Here is a 23,749-nt window from a genome sequence, read left to right as displayed (position 1 = left end):
TGGGTTGTGTGTGCTAACCCTGGGCCCCTTCTTTCACCCACAAGAGGTCTACCCCGTTTAATTGATTCGGCCTCCCTACGGCCTTCCTCGCTTTCCAAAGGCTTATTTATTCTTCTTTGTCCGCCCTTCTGTCCGTCACTTGTGACTTCTGAGTTCGGGTTTGCTAAGGGGGCGACTGTAATCTCGAAATTTATTTCACGCTTAGTGGCCTGATCGTTTAGCTCGTGATAATTACTAGAGTGCTTCAAGTAAATAGGAGGAAAAAGGGCGTGGAGAGATCGAAAACCTTCCGTAGGACAGCTACAGTATTGCCTAGGGGTCATCAACCTGGCTGGTTCGATGCACCGCTAGTCTCCCGATAAATTCGCTTCAGGAGGATGCGATGGGGGCGCTAGTGTAAGCCTTCGAATGACTTTCTAGATTCCTGGGATTTGATTCCAGCAGCGTAAATCTGCTCTTTTGTTGGGGAGGTGAAAACAGTTTGATACACCAGAACGTTGTCGAACGAAGACATTAATTCCGAATGCTTATCCGTTATTCTACCCGTGAGGTTTCTGATTTGCAGGACTTTATCTATAATGGCTACCAGGGGAAAAATAGATATAACTTTGTATAATTCTTGTTTCACGGCACGTAGATGAAACCTCATCTGTATTATTTTGATGAAATCTGTTTTCATATAGCATACATCCCCGCAAGTTTCTCTCCATTTTTGAGATTTTATCGGTACCAATTTCAAATATTCCTCCCCATAAACAACGGTAAATTGATCAATTTTTTTTACGTGATTAGTCACTGATTTTTCAATTTTTTTTACGTGATTTGGGTGGTTTCCCTGCCTTTGAATTTGCGCCTGTGTTGAATATGAACAAAATGTTAAAGTTGGGTCAAATGTACTTAAATTTGACACAGAGTAAAAATTATAGCGTCATACATTCCTGGATCTGGTTGTAAAACCTGTCATTATTTTATGAATTCAGAATCAATCTTATTTTATGTATTATTAATTCATTACTTGAAGAATTTTCCGAATTCGGCGACGAATTTCACGGAATGCAAGGTTACAATTTCCATTCTCGACAATTATCTGGAACTCCTTTATCTTATTGCATTATCAGCTGACTATACTTATGACATTAATGTTGATTTTTTAGTTATTTTTTCGTGAAATATATTCTGGTGGTTTTTCGTTGGTCTTTGTTTTTATCTGAACAGGTAAATCATGCTCAGGAATTCAAATAACCTTCATTCATAGAGTTGGAGTATTATCTGAACCTTAATGATTTATGTTTCAAATCTTAATTGTGGCTTATTAACAATTTTTAATAATTCTGTGAAACGTATTACCATAAATACTGTGATAAAAACTATTTTGGGAATGCCTAAAGCCTAATTATATCGAAAACGCTACCTTTAGTACGTATTGCGTTATACGAGTGTAATACTGCTATTTACTTGGTTTTCAATGGTGATTTATCTCACAGAATTGTAAAGTTGGGGGTAATAGAGAATTTTGAGTCTAGCATTCAGTTGACTCGCAAGTGAAATCAATTTTTTTGCGATGGTTCCCAGCTAGGGCCAACGACCTCCCGGGAAAGGTTTTGTACCCTCTACCGATCCAGTCCCTAGTCGTATACTGGATTTTAACCATATGCCTACGTGAAGAGGATTAAACAGTATCTTCTACCTATGCCACTGTTTTATATTATTGCTATGGATTTGCGTACCCAGTGAAATCTAAAGTTGTGACTAATTTATGAGACTTACCCGTATTAAATTTTATCTTGTACCCTTATATTGTTATCCCTTTTTCTTTGCTCTTAATTTAGGTAAATTATTTACTTTGCAATGCCTTCGTGTTTACCATGCGTGATAGATTCGCTGGTGAAGACCGTATAACAATTGGAGATCACGAATGTAAGGACTCCAGGATTTAATACACAGTCACGTACTTCAATTGACGCAACTGAAGGAAGGGTGTATTATGATTCTTGTTCACCGTTACTGCTTTATTATCTCGTCAATCAAATTGTTCTCTCACAATACCTTTCATAAACTCATAATATGAGGGAAATTTATATCTTCGCTTTAGTTCAAGCTCATAATCCCACCGAGTTCATATTCCCACTTCATTCATTGAAGTACTGAATTCCATTATTCGGGCATTTTAATACTTTTCATGTTTCTATCTATCCTCGTTGTTCCTCTTTCCTTGTTAGGAATACGATTATGGGGTGATATTTTTTCTATCTAAATTAAATTACCATTTATCTTTAATAATTTGTTTTTCAATTAGTTGATATCTTTCATTGAAAGTTTCAGCCCTCAAATAAATTCGGCTGCGATATCTCGAGTCCGTAGCGAACGGCATTGATGTTGAAAGCTATGAAGTCGTTCAAAAATTGGTTCTACCGTTTCTATTTTTTCGCTTGCTAGCATGCGCTATAATTTACCATCAAATCCGAGTATTATGTCCGAAAAAGCGATAATATGAGGAGATTTCACCGCTGAACAACTTGATGCGATATAACTTTTCCGAGGGCAGGAAATAACCACATCAATGAGCTTCTTTGAAAACACCTCGAGCATCATTTTGTCTTTTCGGTTCCTATCTGACTGTTACAAACTCACTATGCGGATCGTGGGGTATTCCATCGTCATCACCTAGTTTTCTGCTCTTCAGCTGATTTTTGTAGTTCCGTTTTGACATCCATTTTTACGTGACGCAAACCCAAAGTTTTCCCCTCGTCTCCATTCTGCTCCTCAATTATCCTCTTCTTTACTGTTCTCTACTTTTTTTATTAAAAATTCCGATGTCTTAGAAAGTGACCAGCACTGTTTTTTTTGCGTTTTTGTGATCACAGATTGCCATTTTCTGACTTTTTCTCTCCAGAACATCATCATTTCCCCTTCTGTCCTTCCAACTCACTCGGTTTCTTCTTCACATATCAAGTATCTTTGCTGTATTTTTCCAGTTTTTTGTATCCAATTTTTCGAAACCTTATGAAAACACTCGACACGTAGAGATTCATTAGTATTTTCTTTAACTCCGTGTCCTTTTTGCCTATCAACTGCATTCCATACTCGGAAAGCAGTTTTGCAATTCCGATTATTTCTTTTATCTTACAATCGCATCTCTAGTAGTATTCCACCACACTTCCGTGATATCTGAATCTTGAAATTTTCAATTTTTAGTTCTCACGAGTAGAAGCAATATATCCTTTTGTAAGATTCTTTTTTTTTAGTTTTTTTGTGTGGATTTTTTAGGTTCTTTTTCTTGAGATATGTCTTTCTGTTTTTTTTACCCATTCTAATTCCTCTTTGGCCAAAATTAGTCCAATATTTTCCTCTGTTGCTTTCCTCATAATTTTAGTGTTGAAATTTATTCCTAGGGCTATCTATCAAGCTATCTATCTATCTATGAAGCTCAAGCTTCATTCACGACTTTCACCTCATCGTCACCAAACCAAGTAGTGGTTCGTCAAGACCTATGGCCCGCTGTGTATACATATTCGTTGGCGTTATCAAGAACCTGGTTCAGAGAATATTGGATTGAATTGCCTTTACTGTAGTAATTGTGGTATTCTTTAGACTAGTTGTATCAACCTGGCCTGACCACGATAAAAATTTATGTCATCGAAACGTCGAGAGAAATGGAGTGCCAAACCCGGTGGGAAGCCTGAGAGACATTCACTGCCAACATTGGCCTAGAAAGAATCAAATACTTGTAGTTGAATAAACCAGAACTCCTTGAAACGTTGAACGAAATTAATTTTCTTGCCATTGTGAAAAGAAAGCTGTAAATTAATAATTTCACGCATACATTGTTCTTCTATGAAATTTTACGCTTCAATGTAGTGTCGAATGTGCTACTATGAGGTCGTAGTAATTGAATTTCAACCGAACCAGTTTTCCCAGCCAGTGGCAACCCCTAGACTACGAGAGAATCGAATTGACACGGATGGTTGGGCGAGCGAAGGGAAGGAGTAGGGCGGTGGTGTAGCTGCAGGTCGTTTGTCATCGTCCGGGCTGAGAGGCGACTGCGAGGATGGACGATTCCATTCCCCGCCGATCTCCTTGGGTTTCCGCGAGCCAAAGGAGCGATTGATCGATCCGCATTGCTAATTATAATCCCGGTAGCTTCAATTTTTCTCTCGGTCGCCGGCTCGTGGGTGCTTTCGGAGGAAAATCTATACCCCGTACAGTTTACTTAAGTCGGCGTTTAGGTGTGAGGAATTCGGGAAACCTATTTTTTAACCTTATAAGGCGGAGGTGGCGTATGAGTTCGAGCATGTGAAAGTGGTCAGTAAGGCCTGTAGGAAATAAGTCTATTTTTAGCCTCACTTTCCTCGTTAGGTTTCGTCAGAGCTTGCCTGGAGTAAGTGTATTTTCGCACTGGTTTCTCCGCAGTAGGTCATTTGAGGTGACCTCTCGTCTAATAATTTTCTTCGCGTGCAGGCGTGGGGAATGTCGTAAGGCTTTTCCCCTATGCAACGCCGTTTTAATTCCACTAATTTCCCCTTCACCGGTAATTATCGTGCTTTTTTACGTTTCGTTTCTTATGCTTGTATGCTTACAACATTGCATATAATTTCAAGCTAATTTCATAAGTGATCATCGCTCATGATTTACTTCGCGTGAATAGTTATTACCCCGCAATTTGAAGTATTCCAGCTGAAGACTTTTAGTGATGTAGTCCATCATTCTCGCAATGACAATTATGGGGCAATTTTAAAAGTATCTTATCGCTCAGTAAAGAATACTTTCAAATTTTCTTCATGACTTAATTCTGAAATCAGGACGATAGTTACTCCTATCAGCTAAAGGTAAATAAAATAGATCTGCCCAATAAAGTTTATTTTACGTCTGCTCTACCCCTTTATTTTATCTTGGTTAACTGTAATTCTACATGCTAAACTTCAGGCTACTCTGAGGTCATTCAGTGACAAATATTAGGCTAATATTTGGCTGTGAGCTTGTTCTAAACGTATTTCATAATTCCACTTTTTGTCTTCTCAGGCGTCAAAACCTGAAGTATGTTTTAGGAGTATGTTGTCGTCGATCGTCCTCTCTCAATTCTGACGTACTGATATTTTTGCCATATTCACTTCTATCATGATGCAGCCGAGTGCATTCTGGACATACAATAGGCGCATGCTTTGTATAGAGTTTTTTCAAACACTATGGAATGTTACGGTATGAAACTGTTGTAGTTAAGCTTGTTTGACACGATTTAGATGCGCTTTTGTGTTAATTGTGTTTCAGGTCGATGGAAGTGAACTTGGGTGCTTACTACTTTTTTAGAATGAGATTTATCTCTGGTTTGTCTCCATAACTTGAGGTTGGAGACTTGCCAATGACAGATTAGTTTCGATTTAGTCAAAACTTATGGAATAATCACTTGGGAGGGTAATTTAATGTATACTGGCTTTTGAAAGAGTGCATCCAATATAGTGGATAGGTATACAAAAGCGGTATATAATAATTTTAGTGATAATTGTGTTGATAATGTGTATATAAAAAAATTGGACTTCAACAGAACTAACAGTTTTATGCTATCAAAACGGCTGCTTCGAAGATGTAGAAATAGTACTCGAAGCAATTGGATAAATTCTATAATATTCGCCATGTTTGAATATGATATGTTCCGGACGAATGGTACTATGGACTAAAATATTTACCAAATATAATTATTAGTTCAGCATAGTATGGTTGAAATTTTGCTGTGTAAGTATGCCGAAGGACATAGTTCCTTAAGTATTTTTTTATTTTGTAATGAATCCTCTCTTATATCAAATTTCCTAGTAATTTGTTGCTATTTTTTACATCAATACATATCTACGGCGTGAAGGCCTATTTGACTCCCTCATCTCCAAATCACCAATCACCCTTGCCAAACAACCTAAGATGGCTCGCAGGTCATACTGTAGATGTGTTTGTAGAGTACATTTGTTTCTATTTGTTCCTAAATTTCCCAATACAATGCGAATGGAAAGCGTCTTGCGTGACCCTTACCGGCAGGATTCTTAACTCTCTCCAGTGCTTTCATCCCCCACCCCTCCTCTCCGTCCTCTGAGAAAGCGATCAAGATGTGCCCACGAATCCCTCTGAGGAATTAGGAACGAGTGAGTTCAATTGTAATTGGGTTGTGTTAATCTCATGCGAACCTCTTCCCGTTGCGTATATTATTAAAGAAGCGACACAAATCAGCGTTTTTCCTATTATCTATTCATGCTCCTTCTTTGCACTTTCGACAATTTATATTCATTTTTTTCTTGTAGCGTATAGGTTGATGATTTTTATCATTCGTCTGATTCACATATGGCTGTGGAACAATTGTATCAGTCTTCTCATAGTGTTTTGGCTTTTTATTGGTGAATATTCGAGCTTTCTTGACTCTGGCAGCCAGGTCGAAACCGAGGAGATGATAATTGAAATGCTTTGTGTTGTTCAAGTAAGGCGTATCTAACTTCAAGGCGTATGTTGTGCTCTAAAAGGCGGCGGTATATAAATTCCTGGAGTACTATTATCAGTTAATAAGATCCTTTAAATTTTCCCGCCGGCCAGAGATTTTCACCATCCCTTTTGCTAGTTGACCCTGCTTATTCGGAGATCCTTTACTCTTTCCGTACTTGAAGGATTCAAATATGTGTAAAGGGTGGACTGAGGCATGTTGCTATTTTAGTGAGAAGTGAAAAGTTTATTTTTAGTGAACGAGAGTCATAATTTTGCGAGATTTAAGCAATATTCTCGCGATAAATGTTTGTCAAAATTAAGTTAAAGTTGAGTTTCGGAGCCGATCACCCCTTATCTGAGTTAGTCTCATTTCTAATTTCATGGGTGAATATTAACTGTGTGGATTAGATCTGATTTGGTTACTCTGGATAATGTACTTAGAAATAATCAACTAATTTATTATGCCTGTGGATTCTATTACTTGGTCGTCACGTATCAGTTGAGTGGGAATATACTTTAATCTCGCATGTGAATGGAATTCGTTCCAGCCTAGGGAAGCGTTTGCGAAAGGTTTATAGGAGAACTGAAACCACCTTGTTAAGTATAGTTTTCGTTTAGTCCTCGTTGCCGGGAGTAATCTCAATAACTAAGGGTGATAAACTGAACTTGCATCAGTCGAAGTATCTTCTTCGTAAAAGCAAGCAATTGCGCCTAGGGAATGAAAATCACTGTGCATATAAAGTTTGCCAAATTTTTAATTTTCGGAAATTTGCTGTAAGTCGTATGCTATAGGGAGAAACATTGAATTTTTACCCGAGCATCCTTACGCTTTCGAGGTAAAGGCGTTCCGAAGAGAAAGTGCAGAGGGACAGAACGTCAACGTATACGAAATCTTCTGCACCAGAAATTCGATTCATAAGGATTTAAGTTTTTTCGTGATAAACGTTGCAATCCTCCCTAAGTATCCATATACTTTCATGGCGAAGGTCTCCGAAGAGAAAGTACAGATGAATAAAACAGTCCTCGCAACCGAAGTATTTACCTGAAATTCATGGCTTAGGAATTAGATTCTTGAAAGTTATACGTAAGCTGTCGTGAGAAACATTTAATTCTTCCCCGTGCATCCTTATGCGTTCGAGGTTAAAGCGTTCAAAATTTTAAGTAGAGACGTTCCGAACGTCTACGCAACCAAATCACTTTTTATCGGTATGTCGATTCGTAAGAAGTTAGCCTTATGTTGTCGTGGGAAACATCGAATTCTTCTGTTGTAAGTTTACCCTTGCGCACATGCTTGGGAGGCAGAGACCATCCGGAGAGAAAGCACAGATGTACAGAACGTCAACGCAGCCGAATTCTCTGTTTATCGGAAATTCGATTTGTTGAAAGTTAGCCGTATGTTTTCGGAAGAACCGTCAAATTCTTTCCCCAAGAAGTCCATCCTTATGCTTTCGAGGTGAAGGCGTGAAAGTATGCGAAAGTGCCTTCGCGGGGGCGTCTCCCCCCCCTCCCACTCTCCCTTCACGCGACTTAGGATAGGGGAGTGAGGGGCGCTGGAGAGGGGGGAGGACGTGTTGGTCCCAGGGCTGCACACACGGTATTGATTGCTCTCCTGCCGTCTCCCTCTCCGTAGGGGTCATTCACCGTCTGGCCCACTCACACTAACTCCCTCGCCCCCTTCCGCAACCCTGCCTCACTTAACCGTCTTCGTCTCCTCCCCTCCCCGGCAAACATTTTCCTAATACCCCCCACCCCGCCACGCGTCCCCGTTCTTATCCTTTTTACTCACTGCCCCGCGACGAAGCCCCTCTTAGAGCGCCCCTCCCCTCGCCTGCCTTACTTTTTTACGTTACTCCCCGTAAGATCGCGGCTATCCATGGATGAATGAGTATCTTAGGCGTTCCTTCCGTTTTTAGTTATTAGTTTTGATCGGGGGCGGGGGAGGGTCTCTTCGCGGTTGGCGGCCGACGAGCTCCCCGCGCCCGCGGCGGCTTTCGGCCCGCGATCGTACTTCCCGCTCGTAGTACACCCGAGCGTTCGCGGAACTGACGGGAGAGTAGTACTCCTGATTTCTGAATGGAATGTTCTTCTCTTTTTTACTTTTCTGCCGCTGACGTCTGCTGCATTGTGGAGTCTGGCGGCAGGGTGGGAAGGAGTGCTTGAAATTAAGGGACATCTGGGTGTTGGTTGCCCTTAAACTCACTGTTGTCCCACCGAAAATGGTCCTTTGATGTAAAATTCGCATTCTTGCCCCAGTTTCGATATGAAGTTGAATCAATTGCCAAATTTTTAATCTACTCCTTAAAAAAATTTTCGCCATACCTTCTAATTCCTTTTAGAAAATCAGTCTGAAAATCAAATTTTTGTGGGTATTTTGTGTATTCATGCACAAAAATTGAAATGATCCAGAAATCTAGGAAGAGGCTTATTGCATTTCTTTGCATCGGAAATATTTGCTTTGGGTTGTTTGCTGTTTTATATGGAAATCTTTATTTTAGAAAAATAATGTAGCAGGCAAAACTAAGCGTAATATATATTGACTGTAGTTATTTTTAAAGAATTTATGTGAAATGGAAATGCTGTGGTCCTTACCAAGACTAGATTTTTACTGAACTCCTTTGTTACTACTTTGAACTGTTTTTCATTAAAAATAAAAAAATAAAATTACGATCATTACCATAGACTTTTGCAAAAAAGAAAATCTTTCATTTTTAATGCCAAAAATGTGGGAAAATAAAAAATTATGCCTAGGTTATTGTAAATTTATTTATTTGTAGAATATTTTCTCTGCTTATCAGCTCTCAGTTTTTGCGTTTGTTTGTAGTGGTTTGGGTCATTTTAGTGACCATATCTTCGTCCCTCCTAACGCTCAACTACAGGAATACTGTTGTCATAGATCGATAAAGGATATACACATCTCTGTTATGATTGAGGGGAAATGCTTTTTTCCTTTCTACTTTGTGGGACAAAATATACTTCAATTTCAGCTTATGATTACTCCCATAGGAATTGAAAATTTTAAAAAAATCAGCACCGAGTAAGTTGTAGTTACACTCGTATTCTACTTAGTTTAATTCATTCCTTAGGTTTAAATTTATTTTTGAGACTACATGGAGTAATTAGGTATTTCGGGGCTATTTGGTTTAAAGTGTCGACTCCTGGATTATTAAAAACTTGCCCATGTCATCATTTTATTTTTAATGCAAAAATCTCCAAACATCCAAATTCCTTGTTTACCAAGTGAATAAGCCATTGTTGAAATAAGAGAGAAATATGTTATTCGTTAAAGAGCAGCTACAGAGGAAATATTTATCATGGCCAAAGAAATGGATTGTAGAATGAGAAACTTCTTAAAGTCATCCATCCATTAACCCTTTCCTGCCGGTGCCTACAGTTGGAAAACGTTTTCTGTGCTATGAGTAGCATGAGAATATTTTAAACCTCTCTGTATGGAGCTCTTTTTTGGGGTGGAGTTACCCTGGTATTATCGTCGCTCAGATTTGGGATCCAGCTCAACCATGCCCCTTACCCCAGCCTCTGGACTACACCCTCTAACCCTATCATAGCACAAATCCAAGGTCAACTTATTGCGTTACCAGTGTTTTTTCAACCAAAAATTGTATTTGATTTTCAATAATTTCCTCTTATATAAGAATTACTAACATTTTTTAAGCATTGTGGAATTTTAAACGGATTTCTAGTGTTAGTAACAACAAATTTAGTAAATAAAAGGTAATAAGGCTATAAGTCCGGAAGTCCGTTATTTTTAATGCTAAAATTTCGTTCAAAAATTGCTTATGCATAGAACAAAACGAAGAATTCATTTCAAAGTATTTAAAATTGTAGTATGCAACAAAATATATCATTGAAAAAACTATTGACAATATAACCACTTCCTATCAGATCGCTTCGGTGAGGATGATCATAAACGAGTGGGAGGGTCGGGCTTTATTGCATGGGGAAGGACCCTAAGGGCTTGCTAAGCTGGGTCCCACGCCAGGCCTGAATGCATCAGACAATTGCTACCTCAGTGGTTACTTCCCTCGTGTCAACTGTAGCCGACGTCGGCTCGTTTGCGTTGAAAAATCCACGACAGCTATACCCGACCTCAGCTGTTATGGGTTTGAAAATTCCCATCAGCTCCACCCGACGTCTGGTGCGAAAGGGTCAAGACCAAGAAATTATTAATTTTACTCATGATAATGATGCAAAAATTTTTATATGTCCAGGAGAAGAGGTATGCAGTGTAAAATGAGAAGTCTGAACACTTACATAGGGGAACGGAATTATCGGTATTGTTTCCAGCCAGGTCAATATCTCCATGTCCTCCAACACTTCGGCTTCTGGCTCAGGCACTGTCTTCAAGGAAATGAGTTATTGTTATTTGTATAGTTTCATTTGTCTTTGGAAGTGATCGTATTGGTTGCATCATAGAATTTATGAAATTTATCATGGAAAACTACACCATTAAAGCTAGAAATTCTGCGCTTATTCTTATTATTCAGAAATTATTATTGAGAATGTTGGTTAGTTCGCTTTCCTTATTCATTTGGGAAGTTAATATCATATTAAAAATTAGATTATGCTATATTGCCTTTGTTATATTTACTTTGGAAATTGATTTAAGGAAAAAATTCTTTTGGAGCTATAGATATAAGAATGTTTGCTCCTTTTTCAATATTTCCTGATGTCTTACATCTTTTCAACGTTGATGGGAGCAAAATGGGGCATTTTTGTATGGATTCTGAAATTACGTTCAAACGGAATGGAAAACATGTGGAATAATCTGTGTATGTCCTAGCTACTCTTAGATATCTCAAGGAAGTCCCCTTGCTCTTTTTGACCTGTGGTTACTTTTTCTAAACATTCTAATGATGGTATCAATGCAATGAATCCGTGAATATTGTGTTGTTGAGGTATTAAAGAGGTTGCCATTTGAACAATAACAGGCCTTCTAATTTAGCATATTTGTTGTTAACTAGCTCATTATCTTTTTCCTTTTATTTGTATTGTATTAAACTGTCAATAATAGTTTAAGAAAAAAAGTTTTAGAATTAATAATGTTTGGCCCCTGCTATGCTGGAGGAAGAAATAAGGGAAGCTAATTAAGCTGATAGGTTCATATGATTTATATAGGAGTGTAGGTATTTCTTTTTCATCTTGCCATTGCCTTCAGTTTCATCAGTTCTTATTTTCTCTTTTATTATTAGTGTCATATCTTAGTGTCAAATTAAAATCAAAGGATAACTCTTGTAATTTGGTATAAATATGGGATTACTTTTTGTAATTAAAGATTACTCTAAAAGAAATGGCCATTAAATCAGAACTCTATCATCTGATTAAATCATAACTCAAAGCTCTCATTTCTAAACTGTGATTTATGCTTTTATTGAAAGAAACTTGAACATTGCGGTTAATTCATTCATCTTCATTTCCTCACTTCTGTGTCAAGCTTCCATTGTTGTAGTTAATTGCCTTGGTGACTGAGGAAAATCACCACTCTCTCCAATCCTAAAAATGATGCATAGCAGTAATGACATCAATTAGAGTTTCCAAATAATCCATGCAAATAGTGATAAAGATATGATGTTTACTACAGTAAATTAAATAAATTTTCCTAAAAATTACTTAAGAAAATTTTATGTCATACCTGAAAATAAAGTTTTTATCGTTAAAAATGTACCTCTGAAAGTTGAAATGTCAACGATTATTCTGAGTCCAATGTAAAAATAAGCTACTATTCTCTTTGAGGATAGAATAAATTGAATGAAGCATATCTCGAGCACAAACAGCACAAGTTTCAGATCCCTTACATCACTGCACATTACATACGCAGTTTTATCATGGTAACCACGAAGTCCATCGAAAAAGAGTTTGCATTGCTATAGCTCGTAACAAAGGATTTTCGACCCCATGTTTAAAGGACAAAAAAATGCTTAAAATTGTCTCCCCTATCACCTCCTGAAGTATTGCAGATTTATCCTGAAACACCCTATCTATGCTGTATACTGTTTGACGGAAGTCATTCATTCTCCCATCAAGGGGTAAGGTAGTGAATTCTGACTGTAGTCACCCATGAATGAGGCTGAGTGTATATTAATTGGGAAGTTAAGCAGTCTTGATGAATTCGTCAAGGATATAGTGCAGTACCCATAAATTATTTATCTTGTAAGAATTTTTACTCCCTTTTTTGTTTGTGACTTATCTATGGTAGAACTTTGCTTTTGAATATGTTTTGGAAGCATTAGAGTTTCTATACCTAATATCGTTGCCTATTCTTTATCTTTACAGGTCAGCAGCAGCAACAAGGGGAACAAGAGTTGGCAACAAAAATGCTCCAAATTCAGTCCAAGAGGTTTTATTTAGATGTGAAGCAAAATAGGAGAGGAAGGTTTATTAAAGTTGCTGAGGTAAGTTCATTTTGTAATATATACTTAATATATTCTCTTCTATTTTAGCTTTCTGATATTTCTCTTCTGAAAGTGGTGTTGAATGGACAACTTTAATGTTACCTTATTATTAGGGATATGTCTAGAACTGATGTGAATAATGCTGCTTAACAGAGCCATCTTGGAAATAGGACATTCATCATCACAGTGAATCTTCTCTCCTCTTTGTTAAATGCTTGAAATAGGTTCTGCAGAACTGAAATGTACAGAATATTTTATCTCTATTAGGATGGGGCAGATGTAAGTTGATAGTCCTCTCCTGTCCTCAGCCTCAATATATTGTTTCCCCTTTCTTGTACATATTTTCCCCATCTGTTACTCCCAACTTACAAATTCACAGAATTATCACAATATTTGCGGACAGTATCTTCAGAAACTATAAAAATTGATACACATTTCTACACCAGAGGTGTCTCTCTCCTTCCCTACTCCATTACTACAGTTCTTTCTCTGAACTCAATGGTAATCCTCCTATGTCTATCATATTACATGGGTATGATCATGGGGATAGGTTTCAGGAGAAAATTAGTTGCTCTTGTAACTGTGGTTGGAGGCACAGTTTTTTACACCATTTGATTTTCAATCAATCAAAAGAACAATAGGAAATCATTAAGCCCTAATGATCAATATATCAATGGCTAAGTTCTAACACCACGTATCTCAAAAATAGAAACTTTTCAGGAGAGGAAAAAAAAGGTTAATTTTTTCTAATTGTACGCTAAAATTAAAAACCAGAAATTCGTAAAACTGAAAAAGAATCATACATTTGCCTACAAAGAGTTGTTTTTTGCTTGAATTTTATTTTTTAAATGCTATTACAATTAGTTTAAGATACCTGTGTCGAACTGGCCAAATTTTGAGGTACGTGTTGTTAGAACTTAGCCATCAATATGATTCTGTATATCATACTTTACCTATGGGCATGCACCACTAAAAGAGTCCAGTCAGTTATGTGTTCCTATCCAGTTCTCTTCCTTCTAAGAAATAGGTTACCATCTCCTTACAACCATTTGCTACAGGTCCTCTTCCACATATTCCAGCCAATTTTGGTGGTTGCCCCAGTAGTCTGGCATCTGGCCGAATGTCCTCTGTACTGCTCTATTGTCATGCATTTAATCTGAATGACTGAGTCACCTCAGTGTGTCACACTTGATGTGACTGAGTCACCTCAGTGTGGCACAAAACTGATGTCAGTGTTTCCTTTCATCTTTCCATCAGATGAAATATAATGTCTACATAAAATGTCATGAATCAATCACTCAACACTGTGCGTAGGCAGGGAATTTGGCTTGGGGAGCATTGGACCACCCATTCTTCTGGGGATTCCCTCCTTTCAAAAGGAGAGTTTCTCCATAAGAAAATGTTTTCAATTTAGATTTTTCAGAATTTAATTAAGCCCAGTTGGTGGTGACATTTTAATTTAATTCGGAATTTTTTTTCTGGGAGTTGGAGAGGGACACAAGCCTTTGGTGGGGGCTCACTTTGGACCCCCCTCGCTGCTCTCACGTACATGATATGTGTCCTCGGCAGCATTTTGAATCATAAAGAGGTTGAGTTGACAAATAATCCTGTGGGATTAGTTGGAGTATGTTTCAAAAGTGACGAGGAATTGAAAGCAGCAGTCACCAACTGGACTAAGGAGGTGCCAGTAAGCTTCTACCAGGAGGGGTTTTCATAGTTTTTTTCTCGGTATACAAAGTATATTGAGAATGCTGAATGTAATGTGAAAAAGGAAAACATTTATTAAAATTAATGTAATTTTCAATTTTTCCCATATGAACTCGATTTAAAGAAAACAGAACTTATTTTATGGTTGACCCTTGTAGGCTTAAGGAAGGAAAGAGGAAAGGTTCTGAGTTTTTATTTAACGCACAAGAAAGGGAGGAGGAACATGAGCAAACTCACACAACACTCGTAATCTTACATAACCGACATTCATCCCCACTTACGCATACACACTTTCCTCCACGGGCTGTGGTCTGGAGGGGGGGGGGAAGTTTAGCGGAACGGAGCGGGTAGGGAAATGAATGCGCTGATTTGAATGGCACCTCGTAATGGTGTCTGAACCATTACAGGAGACTGGCTCAGACGCTTAACTGCCCCTTTTCTTACCTTGATTCGAATGGCAGAGAACACAATGATAGGAATATTTCTGTTTTTTATTTTATATCCATTATCATTCACTTAGGTATCAGTTAACCTCATCATTTACAAAGGCTTTGCTGTCCCTATTCATCTTAAAAATGTGAGGTGTTCTTCAGTAGTCTATTTCTGTAAATGAGATATTTATTTTTTGTCAATTAACCCTTTGTGGTCCAACGTTGAGGCTGGCTCGACAAGTCTAATGCTACGAGCACTAAGCTTGTTGTAGCATTAGGTCTAACTTCGAGTTGACGGCAAATCTGGTGTTCTCTTGAAACATTGCCCATGTATTAATCGCTTCGCCTTGATGTCGAGCTCAATTTGAAGTAAGACCTGATGCTACGACAAGCCAAGTGCTTGAGGCACTAAACTTGTCGAGCCAGCCCTGACGTTGGACCGCAAAGGGTTGAGAACTAGCAGGCCACCCAGCGTTGCTCAGGAAGGATAGTACCCAGAGAAGTGAGAAACTTAGAACTTTGATTTGAATCTGTTTTCACGTTTTCTCATTGAGCGTGTTAAGAGGTGTGCCTATGCGGCAGGATGTCCAGCCATAGAAGTTGTATGACATGGTGGAACAAACTGTAATGAGAAGATGGTGCAAAAGATGCATCATACACAACTAAAAGTAGAAATATTGGGTATGGGACCATGAGAAGCACCTATGTACTAACTTTGGTCGCAATCCTTGTCACTTTATGGAAACGCATAGTGGACAGACAAACAGACATCCTCTTATATATATATAGATAATTGTAATAACATTTTGCCTGCTTGCTGCCTTGCTGAATATATTTCCTTAAACTTTGAAGTTTATATGGTGATTTTCTCAGTAAATGAAAGGTTTCTTGTCCAAAAAATATTCACTTGTTCAATGTGAATCAATATGTGTGGGAAATAACTTTAAAGCACATTTTAGCCTTAATTGTTCACTTAACCTAATGTTGGATCAACCACCTTTCACTTGCCAGTTCCCTTAGGCTTTCTGCTTTCCTTCCCTTACCCAATTACATAAATACTACTATTTTTCTATGATATGGGTGTAAAAATGCAGAGAAATCATATTGTAGGATATAAAGTAAAATTACTAAGGTAATGACAATAAATGGACTTTCTACCCCTTTCAATTATTGTTCTGGCTTTCATCCCTATTGAGGACAAATAATCAAAGTTCTACTGTTTGTCATTATCCCTTAAGTTATGAATGAAATATTGAGTTGAGAAGCTAGTAGTTTCATATTTTAACTTAGAGTTTAATTGTAAGCAGTGGCTTTTGAGTGACACAATTATTCTGAATTGAGGTAAATTATAATGATCCCTTGTTTTATTATGTCAGGTCCTGTGTATGCATTTTGAATTAGTATTGCACTCTATATAAATGCTTTCTAATTTTATATAAGAGTGGTAGTGTTTTTTTTTTCCTTCTCTCTGTAATTGATTGTTATCAATTGATTATCCTTGCCAGGAATTTTGCTTTATTAACCATTGAATTTAGTCACATTAAATGAAAGGTATTATGTAATCCTTTGTAAAATTGTGGTTAACTGATTTGTGTTACAAGAATAAACTTCCTTACAGCCTTGAGCAGACATGCTAAATTGGAAACTGATACTGCTACCATCTCGAAAATTAAATTAAAATTTCTTAACCTTTGTGTTGCCATAATATTCTAATGTAGATTTCACTCCCTTTTATTGAATGGCCTGATGTACTGGTTTCTATTTTTTTAAATGCCTTCTTTTTAATGGGGATAAATAGTGATAATAATTTTGGGAAGAATGTTTCAGAAAATTAACCGAAAGGTTCACCCTTAAGGTGGACGTGCAAATATGTCTACTTTAATTCATGAATTTACAGAAAATAAAAATAGGCGTTTTAGTTTTAATTTAAAGTACTTTTTCATATTTTCTGTTGGTAAATTAATTAAATAATTGAAGTTAATAAATGTATGCATATTATTTATAGGTGATAATGATAATTCTAATGGACCTTTTTTTTTTTTTAAATCCAGATAGGTGCAGATGGCCGGCGTAGTCAAATATTCCTGGCTCTGTCGACGGCAGCAGAATTCCGGGACCATTTATCAGCGTTCAGTGATTTCTATGCATCATTAGGTGAGATGAGATTTTCAACAGTATTTAATTTGGTTGTTAAATTTTGTTGCTTTATTTTTGTTTTGTCCTTCACCACTTCAACCTAGATTATAATGGGAGTAGTGGCAGCAAGCCATTATTGTTTCCAATTAGTTATTGATGCACCTTGTATTAATGATTGGCAATACTTTTTGTGTGTACATTTTTATTTTAACCATCAACTTTTATTCAATTAGAAGGAGTATTTCTATTAATTCAAAATTAAACTAATTTTTGACTTGAAGTTTGAAGTAATTTGAAACTTTTTCACCAATTTTTACATTTTACCCATTATCTGTGCTAAGAACCGGGTACTGGAACGGACCCATCTCTAATTACAACCCAATTTTAATGAAATTAGGCATTTAAAACAATGAATGGTATTAAATCTTAAATTGAGACCAATAAGGATGATGTGATTGAGGCTTTTCAGGTAGTTTTTTGGAAATATCTTTCGTCATCATGAACTTGTACTTTCCCGTACATATTTAGATTCATCACAAAGCTTTGCTTCTAATGAATGCCATCTCAACATATCTTGTTACATACTCCTTTTCTAGCTCAAAATAACCGTATTTCTCCTTAATAGCCCATGTTAAATCGTCCTAAGTGTACCATTGAATGTCTTAAAAACGGCACATGGGAATCCCTTTTTCTTTGGATCATTGAAAGTGCATCTTTCAAAGAATTTGTGACCTAAGTTTCATCAAATTCATGTTACTTTTACCAAGGCACTCTTACTAAATTAACTTCACCACCTCAAAAACAGCACATTTAACCCATTCCCATCCGCAAGCGTACTGGTACGAGGCTGGCCACGAACACCATAAGCTTACTGGTACGCAGAATGCGTAGTGATATATATCAATTAATCTTGCTGCCAGCTCTTTTTCGTTTTTGGCCAGATAGTGTACAAGATAGTAGCTGCCATCTGGTGGCTATCTAGAAAAATATTTTTCCATTTTAAATCGCCTTAGAAATACTTTTCTTGTAGACTTTATTCACCTGAAAATGGATCGATGTAAAATGGATGGTCGATTGATATCCCAGGGGATGGATGCAAATTTTTTTAAAATTTCATTTTCTTTTTCTGCTCTGACAGTTAGTGCTGATGTTTCTTTTGTAAGAAGGTCTTTTTTCTGAGAATTAGTCATTTTTGATTCTCTTCTCCTCACATTAGATTTCATTTTCTTCTTTATCAGGTCCGCCCAATCCGGAAAATGTTCCTGAAGATGGAAAATTAAAATCAGAAATGATGATTAAAGATAACAGGCGGTATTACCTCGATTTAAAAGAAAATTCCCGTGGAAGATTCTTGAGGGTGAGTGTTTACGATCCGTTGACGTAATTTCTTATTCCAAGTGGCCTTATTTCAAGGTTATTCTAATGGTGTGACTTGTACCCTCCAACTATAAAATGTTATTTATTTAGATCTAAAATAAAATAATCTTTATTGGAGAAAATGGTTGTAAATGTTATGATTTTCATTCAAGGCCTTGAGTATGTGTATTAAACTCTCATTCATAATTGTTTGGAATAGCTAATGATTTGTAGAAGGTGAAATAATTGTGCAGTGTAATCTTCAGTTTGTTAAATTTATGTACTTCTTGTTGGTACTTGCCGTTTAATTTTATAATATTTGTTGCAATTGAAAGTGGGATGCTCATTGTGATGGAGTAAGCTTAAGGTGATACTCCCTTTTGCTTTGTATTTTTCTGTCAATGATGTTGGTGCTGTTTGGCTTGTGTTGGGTGGAAGGAAGGAATTACATCTTTGTAATTACATGCTTTGTAATTGCTTACCAAAAACATAATATATTTGTTATGTCCCCTTATGCTAACCAATGGGTGAAGGGCTTTGGCTAACATTTCAGTGTTTGATTCTGCCATTGTATGGTTTGGTGTTATGAGGAGGTGACCGACTGCCATGGTCATTTGTGCCATGAGGGAAGGGTAGGGAAGAAGGGCAAGAGAAACCTGGCTTAGGCCTGCTCTTAGGCAGATGTTAGTCAGTTGTGATAAGGGATTTACCGATCTGATACTGCAAAGCTGTCGTTCTTGGAGCAATTGCTCACTCATGGATTTTCAAAGAAAAATAAAATTCCGATTGGAAAAGGGTTGCTTTCACTTGGGAAAACATCATCTAAAGAAACTTGTTTTAAACAAAATGTTGATTCGTTGTGCTGCAAAATGAGTGCATTTAGATAAAAGACATTGGTAAAACTCCTCTTCATGATGGTTATATCTCAATGATTGAAAAAGTAGGCAGTTGTATTTCCAGGAGGAAAATAAACAATTATTGTTCATTTGCCACACACTTTTCATAAAACTGTAGATCTCCTCAGATTATTAGTAATTTTGGGCATGGGGCATGCTCAATGTTAATTAACTTCAACCTATTTCCATTCCTCTCTTAACCAAGCCCTGAAAGTTCAAGGAATAGACATAGTATGTTGATGCTGAGAAATCTGTTGTGCGAAATCTGGGTATCGTGAGTCACCTCATGAAATATTTTGCAGAAGAAAATGGCAAATAAGTCAACTAGCTCCTGCGGATTTAGAGTGAAGACAGTAAGGCTCTGAAACAGCTATTGAACCACTTAGATATCTGTATTTTCTTCAATGCAATTAAAAAAATAGAAATTTTTAAAAACTCCGGAAAACCTTCTGTTGCTTAGATCATTCTGTTATCTGGATATCTGGAGTATTGATCTTCTACTTTGTATCACTCCATGACTCTACTGGGTTATTCCCTATTATTAAGTTGGAGGGTATAATACAGATGACACCATAGTGTAACAATGGCTTTTATTTACTAGTCTTTTGAATTCAGGGTTGCCAACTGCCAAACTCAACGTGCAGCCATTAATTAAAGACTAATTATTTCAATTATTTTTCAACAGTTTGAACAGAATAATATTGCATTTGCATTGCATTTTTTCAGCTGCATATTTAGTTATACCTCTGAGTTAGTTCTATGTTCATCATCTTATGTTGGTTATGTTGTGTATGTTGATTCTTATATCAATGATGTGTAGTTGGTCTTTAACGAAATGCTCCTTTGTTTTATTTCGTGTTGTTTGCGGGCATTAACTTTTAATAATGCTTTTTTACTTGACTGCTAGATAATATCTTTGTTCAGAAGCAAATTGATTGAAGGTTTATTTGATCAAAAAGATTTTCTTTCTTGATGAATAGCTTAAGTGAAATGTGTAATGTTCATGTTATATGTTCTTTCCAAATTGGTTGAGGCTATTTTGAAGCATTTTTAAAGCTAAATATGTATCTATAAAATGTCTTGAGAGGAATTGGCAAATGTGACATCATCCAATTGAGAAAGGTAAAAGTCTCATGGATGTTATGTTCTCACTAATATGCAATTAATAGATTGAGCAAAAAATTACTATTGTAGTGATTGTACTTGTTTAAATTGTTGGTATTCAATCTGCGAGATTTTATGTGGTAGCTGGCTGTGGGGTCAGAAAATGTTTTTTTTTTATTTGTATATTGACTGACCGAGCTGAAGCTTTTTCAATTTTAGCATTATTTTCGCTACAATCAATTGACCTCTTTTACAATGTAGTATTTTTTGACAGCTATTATTCTGCAATTCAGCAAATATTTTCACAGAGCTTACTAAATGAGAAAAGCAGCATTAGATATTACCCTGAATATGTACTGCTAACTCTAGTGCAATCACAAGCAAAAAGAATTTTATTGATGGCTATTTTTTATGCTTAGTTTATATATAATCTTCAGGGTGACAATGTAAAAATTCCAGTTTTTGATGGCATATGATGTGTTGGAAGTAAATTTGTGTTTTCTGATGATATGAATATAAAATTTGCTGAGACTATTAAGAATTGGTAGGAAATCGCTTTGTTTATTTAAGCCTCTCTATATGTATTTATATTTTAATTTATAGTGAATATTGTAATTTTTAGTGAAATTGCTATTATTTTTCTCTTAATGTTGTGCATCAATCGTAAATGCATGGGATAGTTAACATCAAGTTTAAATATGAGACATGGTTATTAATGGTTTTTAAGATTTATCAGCCATTATTGTTTTGAAATATGAAACTTCCCAAAGCTTGGTCGGTGATAATTTAGAGGAATTAAATAAAATTCTTAATATTGTGGTGATGAATGTATCATTTATGGATTTTTGGTAATGTCTTATCTTGTCTAGAGCTGATTATACATGGAGATGTGTAAAGGCATCCAATGACCCCTATTGGTCTGAACAATTTTTTCTGGCTTTTCAAAATTTTTAGTCACCTTGTACTTCAAGTCATCATATTTTTTAATTTAAACAGCTCCATAAAAAGGAGTTTGACTAGATTATCTGTGGCCAATTTTTGAAGTTACTCATTTCTAGCTAATTTTTTGGACTTTACTTTTCCTAGGTTAATAATTCCTTACATGGTGAACATAAATACCAAAATAAATTCATTATTTACTTGGAATTACATTAGACTATGGTCTGGAAGATTCCTGCTGTATTTTTCGCCTTATTTAATGGATCAGAAATTCCTTATCGCTATATCATTTCGTAAGCAATTCCTAAACATTTAAATGGAAGTTAAAAAAGTGTGTGAGAAGCTTAGTGGAGTAGATTAGTCGAGAAATCACTAGTTCTGATTCCCTCTCTCCTCAGGTAAATTATATCTCTGTAAATATCAATATATTTCATCGCCATTACTCGTGCTGGCTTGTGGTTATCACATATCAAGAATGCTTAGAAGAAATGAGGATTGTAGAAGTATAGAAGCGTGATCTTCATGATTTTTTTCCTTTGGTTGTTCTATGTTCCTCATCAACCTGGATTGCATCTAGATTATTGATTAATTGTAATTATATCTTCATGGTGGAATATTTGCGTATTATTTTTGCTTTGTGGAATTTTGACAGCCTCCATTGAGGCATTAATTAAAACACTAATCAGACTTAGCAAATTACCAGGAAATTAATTGTGGCACCAAGATTTACATGAAAGGAGAGATATTTTTATTATTTAACAGGGCTCCCTTTCAACCGTGAATTTCGTCATAAAACCTTAAAAATCTCTCAAACTTGATTGTAGAACTACGATTGATTGATCAAAAGAAAAATCGATATGTTGATTTGTTTTGAGGTCAGTCACGAGCAGACACCGTCCATGCATTTATCTGCACGTGTATATTTGAAGGTCCGTGTGCCATGATGACACATTTACCTTAAGTGCGTGATCGGAAGACTGATAACCAAAGTGCTCATTAACCATAATGAAAAGTGTGACACTTCTGCACTTCCGTGCTACTCTGCTCCCTCCATTTCCTACTCACAACCTTTAGCCGGCCCTGAATTTTGCCAAGGATAGGGGACATCATCACTTTCAGTGCTGTAAGATTTACGACCGCTACTGGTCCGTCAGAGGAAGTACAGGGAACAGAATTGAAAGATTTTGAGAGATTACGACCATTCTTTTATTGATCCCCAAGTAGATGTTGCTCTCTCTATATCCTGCGATCGACTCCCAACCAACAACCAACGTCGTGTCTTCCTCCCACCGGCGCCAGCTTGCAGTTCCCACCGTTCTTCTCACCGGATGCAGGGAGGGGTGGGAGGCATTATGTATCTGCTTGCTCTACAGCTAACCATGGTGGGAATGCAAGTCAGCGTGACACTCACAGTGCTGCATTTGCACTCGCAGCATCTGTTGCATTTGTTTAATTTTTAGTTGAAGTGCAGACGTTGATTGTTATATGGTCGATATTTCTGACTAAAATGGCTTATCAACAGACCGTGAATTTGACGACATTGAGACCGTGAAAATCTGGAAAAAACCGTGAAATTTATAATTTTGTTAGAGTGGGAACCCTGTTTTTTTTTACTCATCTTGCAATGGAAGCAAATTTGAATATTTCTCCAGTTCTGTACAATACTAGCTTGTGCTGCATAGATTAATGCATGAAGTGTTCTTTTACTGACGTGTTTAATTGATGCAATGGTGCACTAAATGGTGTGGCAATGATAAGAAGGCCTTGATTGAAATAAGGAATAGGCTGGTTTATGTTCTTCGCTTCTCAGTTCGACTGGTTTTTGAGCTAAGAACTGCATTGGAATTGAAGTAAAAAAGAATTGGTACCAAAATTATTTGTTCACTTAAGAACGTCACTTAAGTATAAAGTAAATTACAAAAAATTGAATACAGTAATGTTATAGATCCAATCACATGAGTAACTAACTACCTGATGTGCTTGTTTTGGAAATATCAAAAATAACCTAACAAAAATCAGTAATAGTTGATGAAAATTAAGCAATGAAAATAAAACCTTGATTAAGAACCTGAACTGAGAACCGTAGCCAGGAATCGGAACCAACCTATCACTAATTTAAATATTGTATTTTGTTGTAATTTGTGGTCCCAATTTCATGGTAGCATCCAGTTTTTGTCGTAATGCATTAAAATGTAACCTAGTTGGAGAGGTACTAAATACTGAGTCATACAAAAACCTTTTTGCTTATGGAGTGTTTTCAGTTGATTTTTTTTATTAAGGGGATTACCACTACAAGAAATTTTGCTGTATCACTGTG

At 36.6% G+C, this 23,749-nt stretch overlaps 1 protein-coding gene across 6 annotated transcripts in view; it reads left to right on the top strand.

Moving 5' to 3' along the window:
* LOC124167366 (transcriptional activator protein Pur-beta) overlaps positions 1-23,749 on the top strand; it is a 69,814-nt gene that overhangs the window by 38,173 nt on the left and 7,892 nt on the right. For all 6 annotated transcript variants that reach the window (XM_046545375.1, XM_046545374.1, XM_046545378.1 and 3 more), the window contains 3 exons: positions 12,745-12,863; positions 17,053-17,155; positions 18,376-18,494. In XM_046545375.1, the coding sequence (XP_046401331.1) occupies positions 12,745-12,863; positions 17,053-17,155; positions 18,376-18,494 (341 nt within the window). The remainder of the gene's footprint in view (positions 1-12,744; positions 12,864-17,052; positions 17,156-18,375; positions 18,495-23,749) is intronic.

The sequence above is a fragment of the Ischnura elegans genome, chromosome 10, assembly GCF_921293095.1.
Source record: "Ischnura elegans chromosome 10, ioIscEleg1.1, whole genome shotgun sequence".
Taxonomy (NCBI): domain Eukaryota; kingdom Metazoa; phylum Arthropoda; class Insecta; order Odonata; family Coenagrionidae; genus Ischnura; species Ischnura elegans.
Note: the sequence above shows the minus strand (reverse complement) of the source record. Positions and strands in the feature narration are given on the sequence as shown.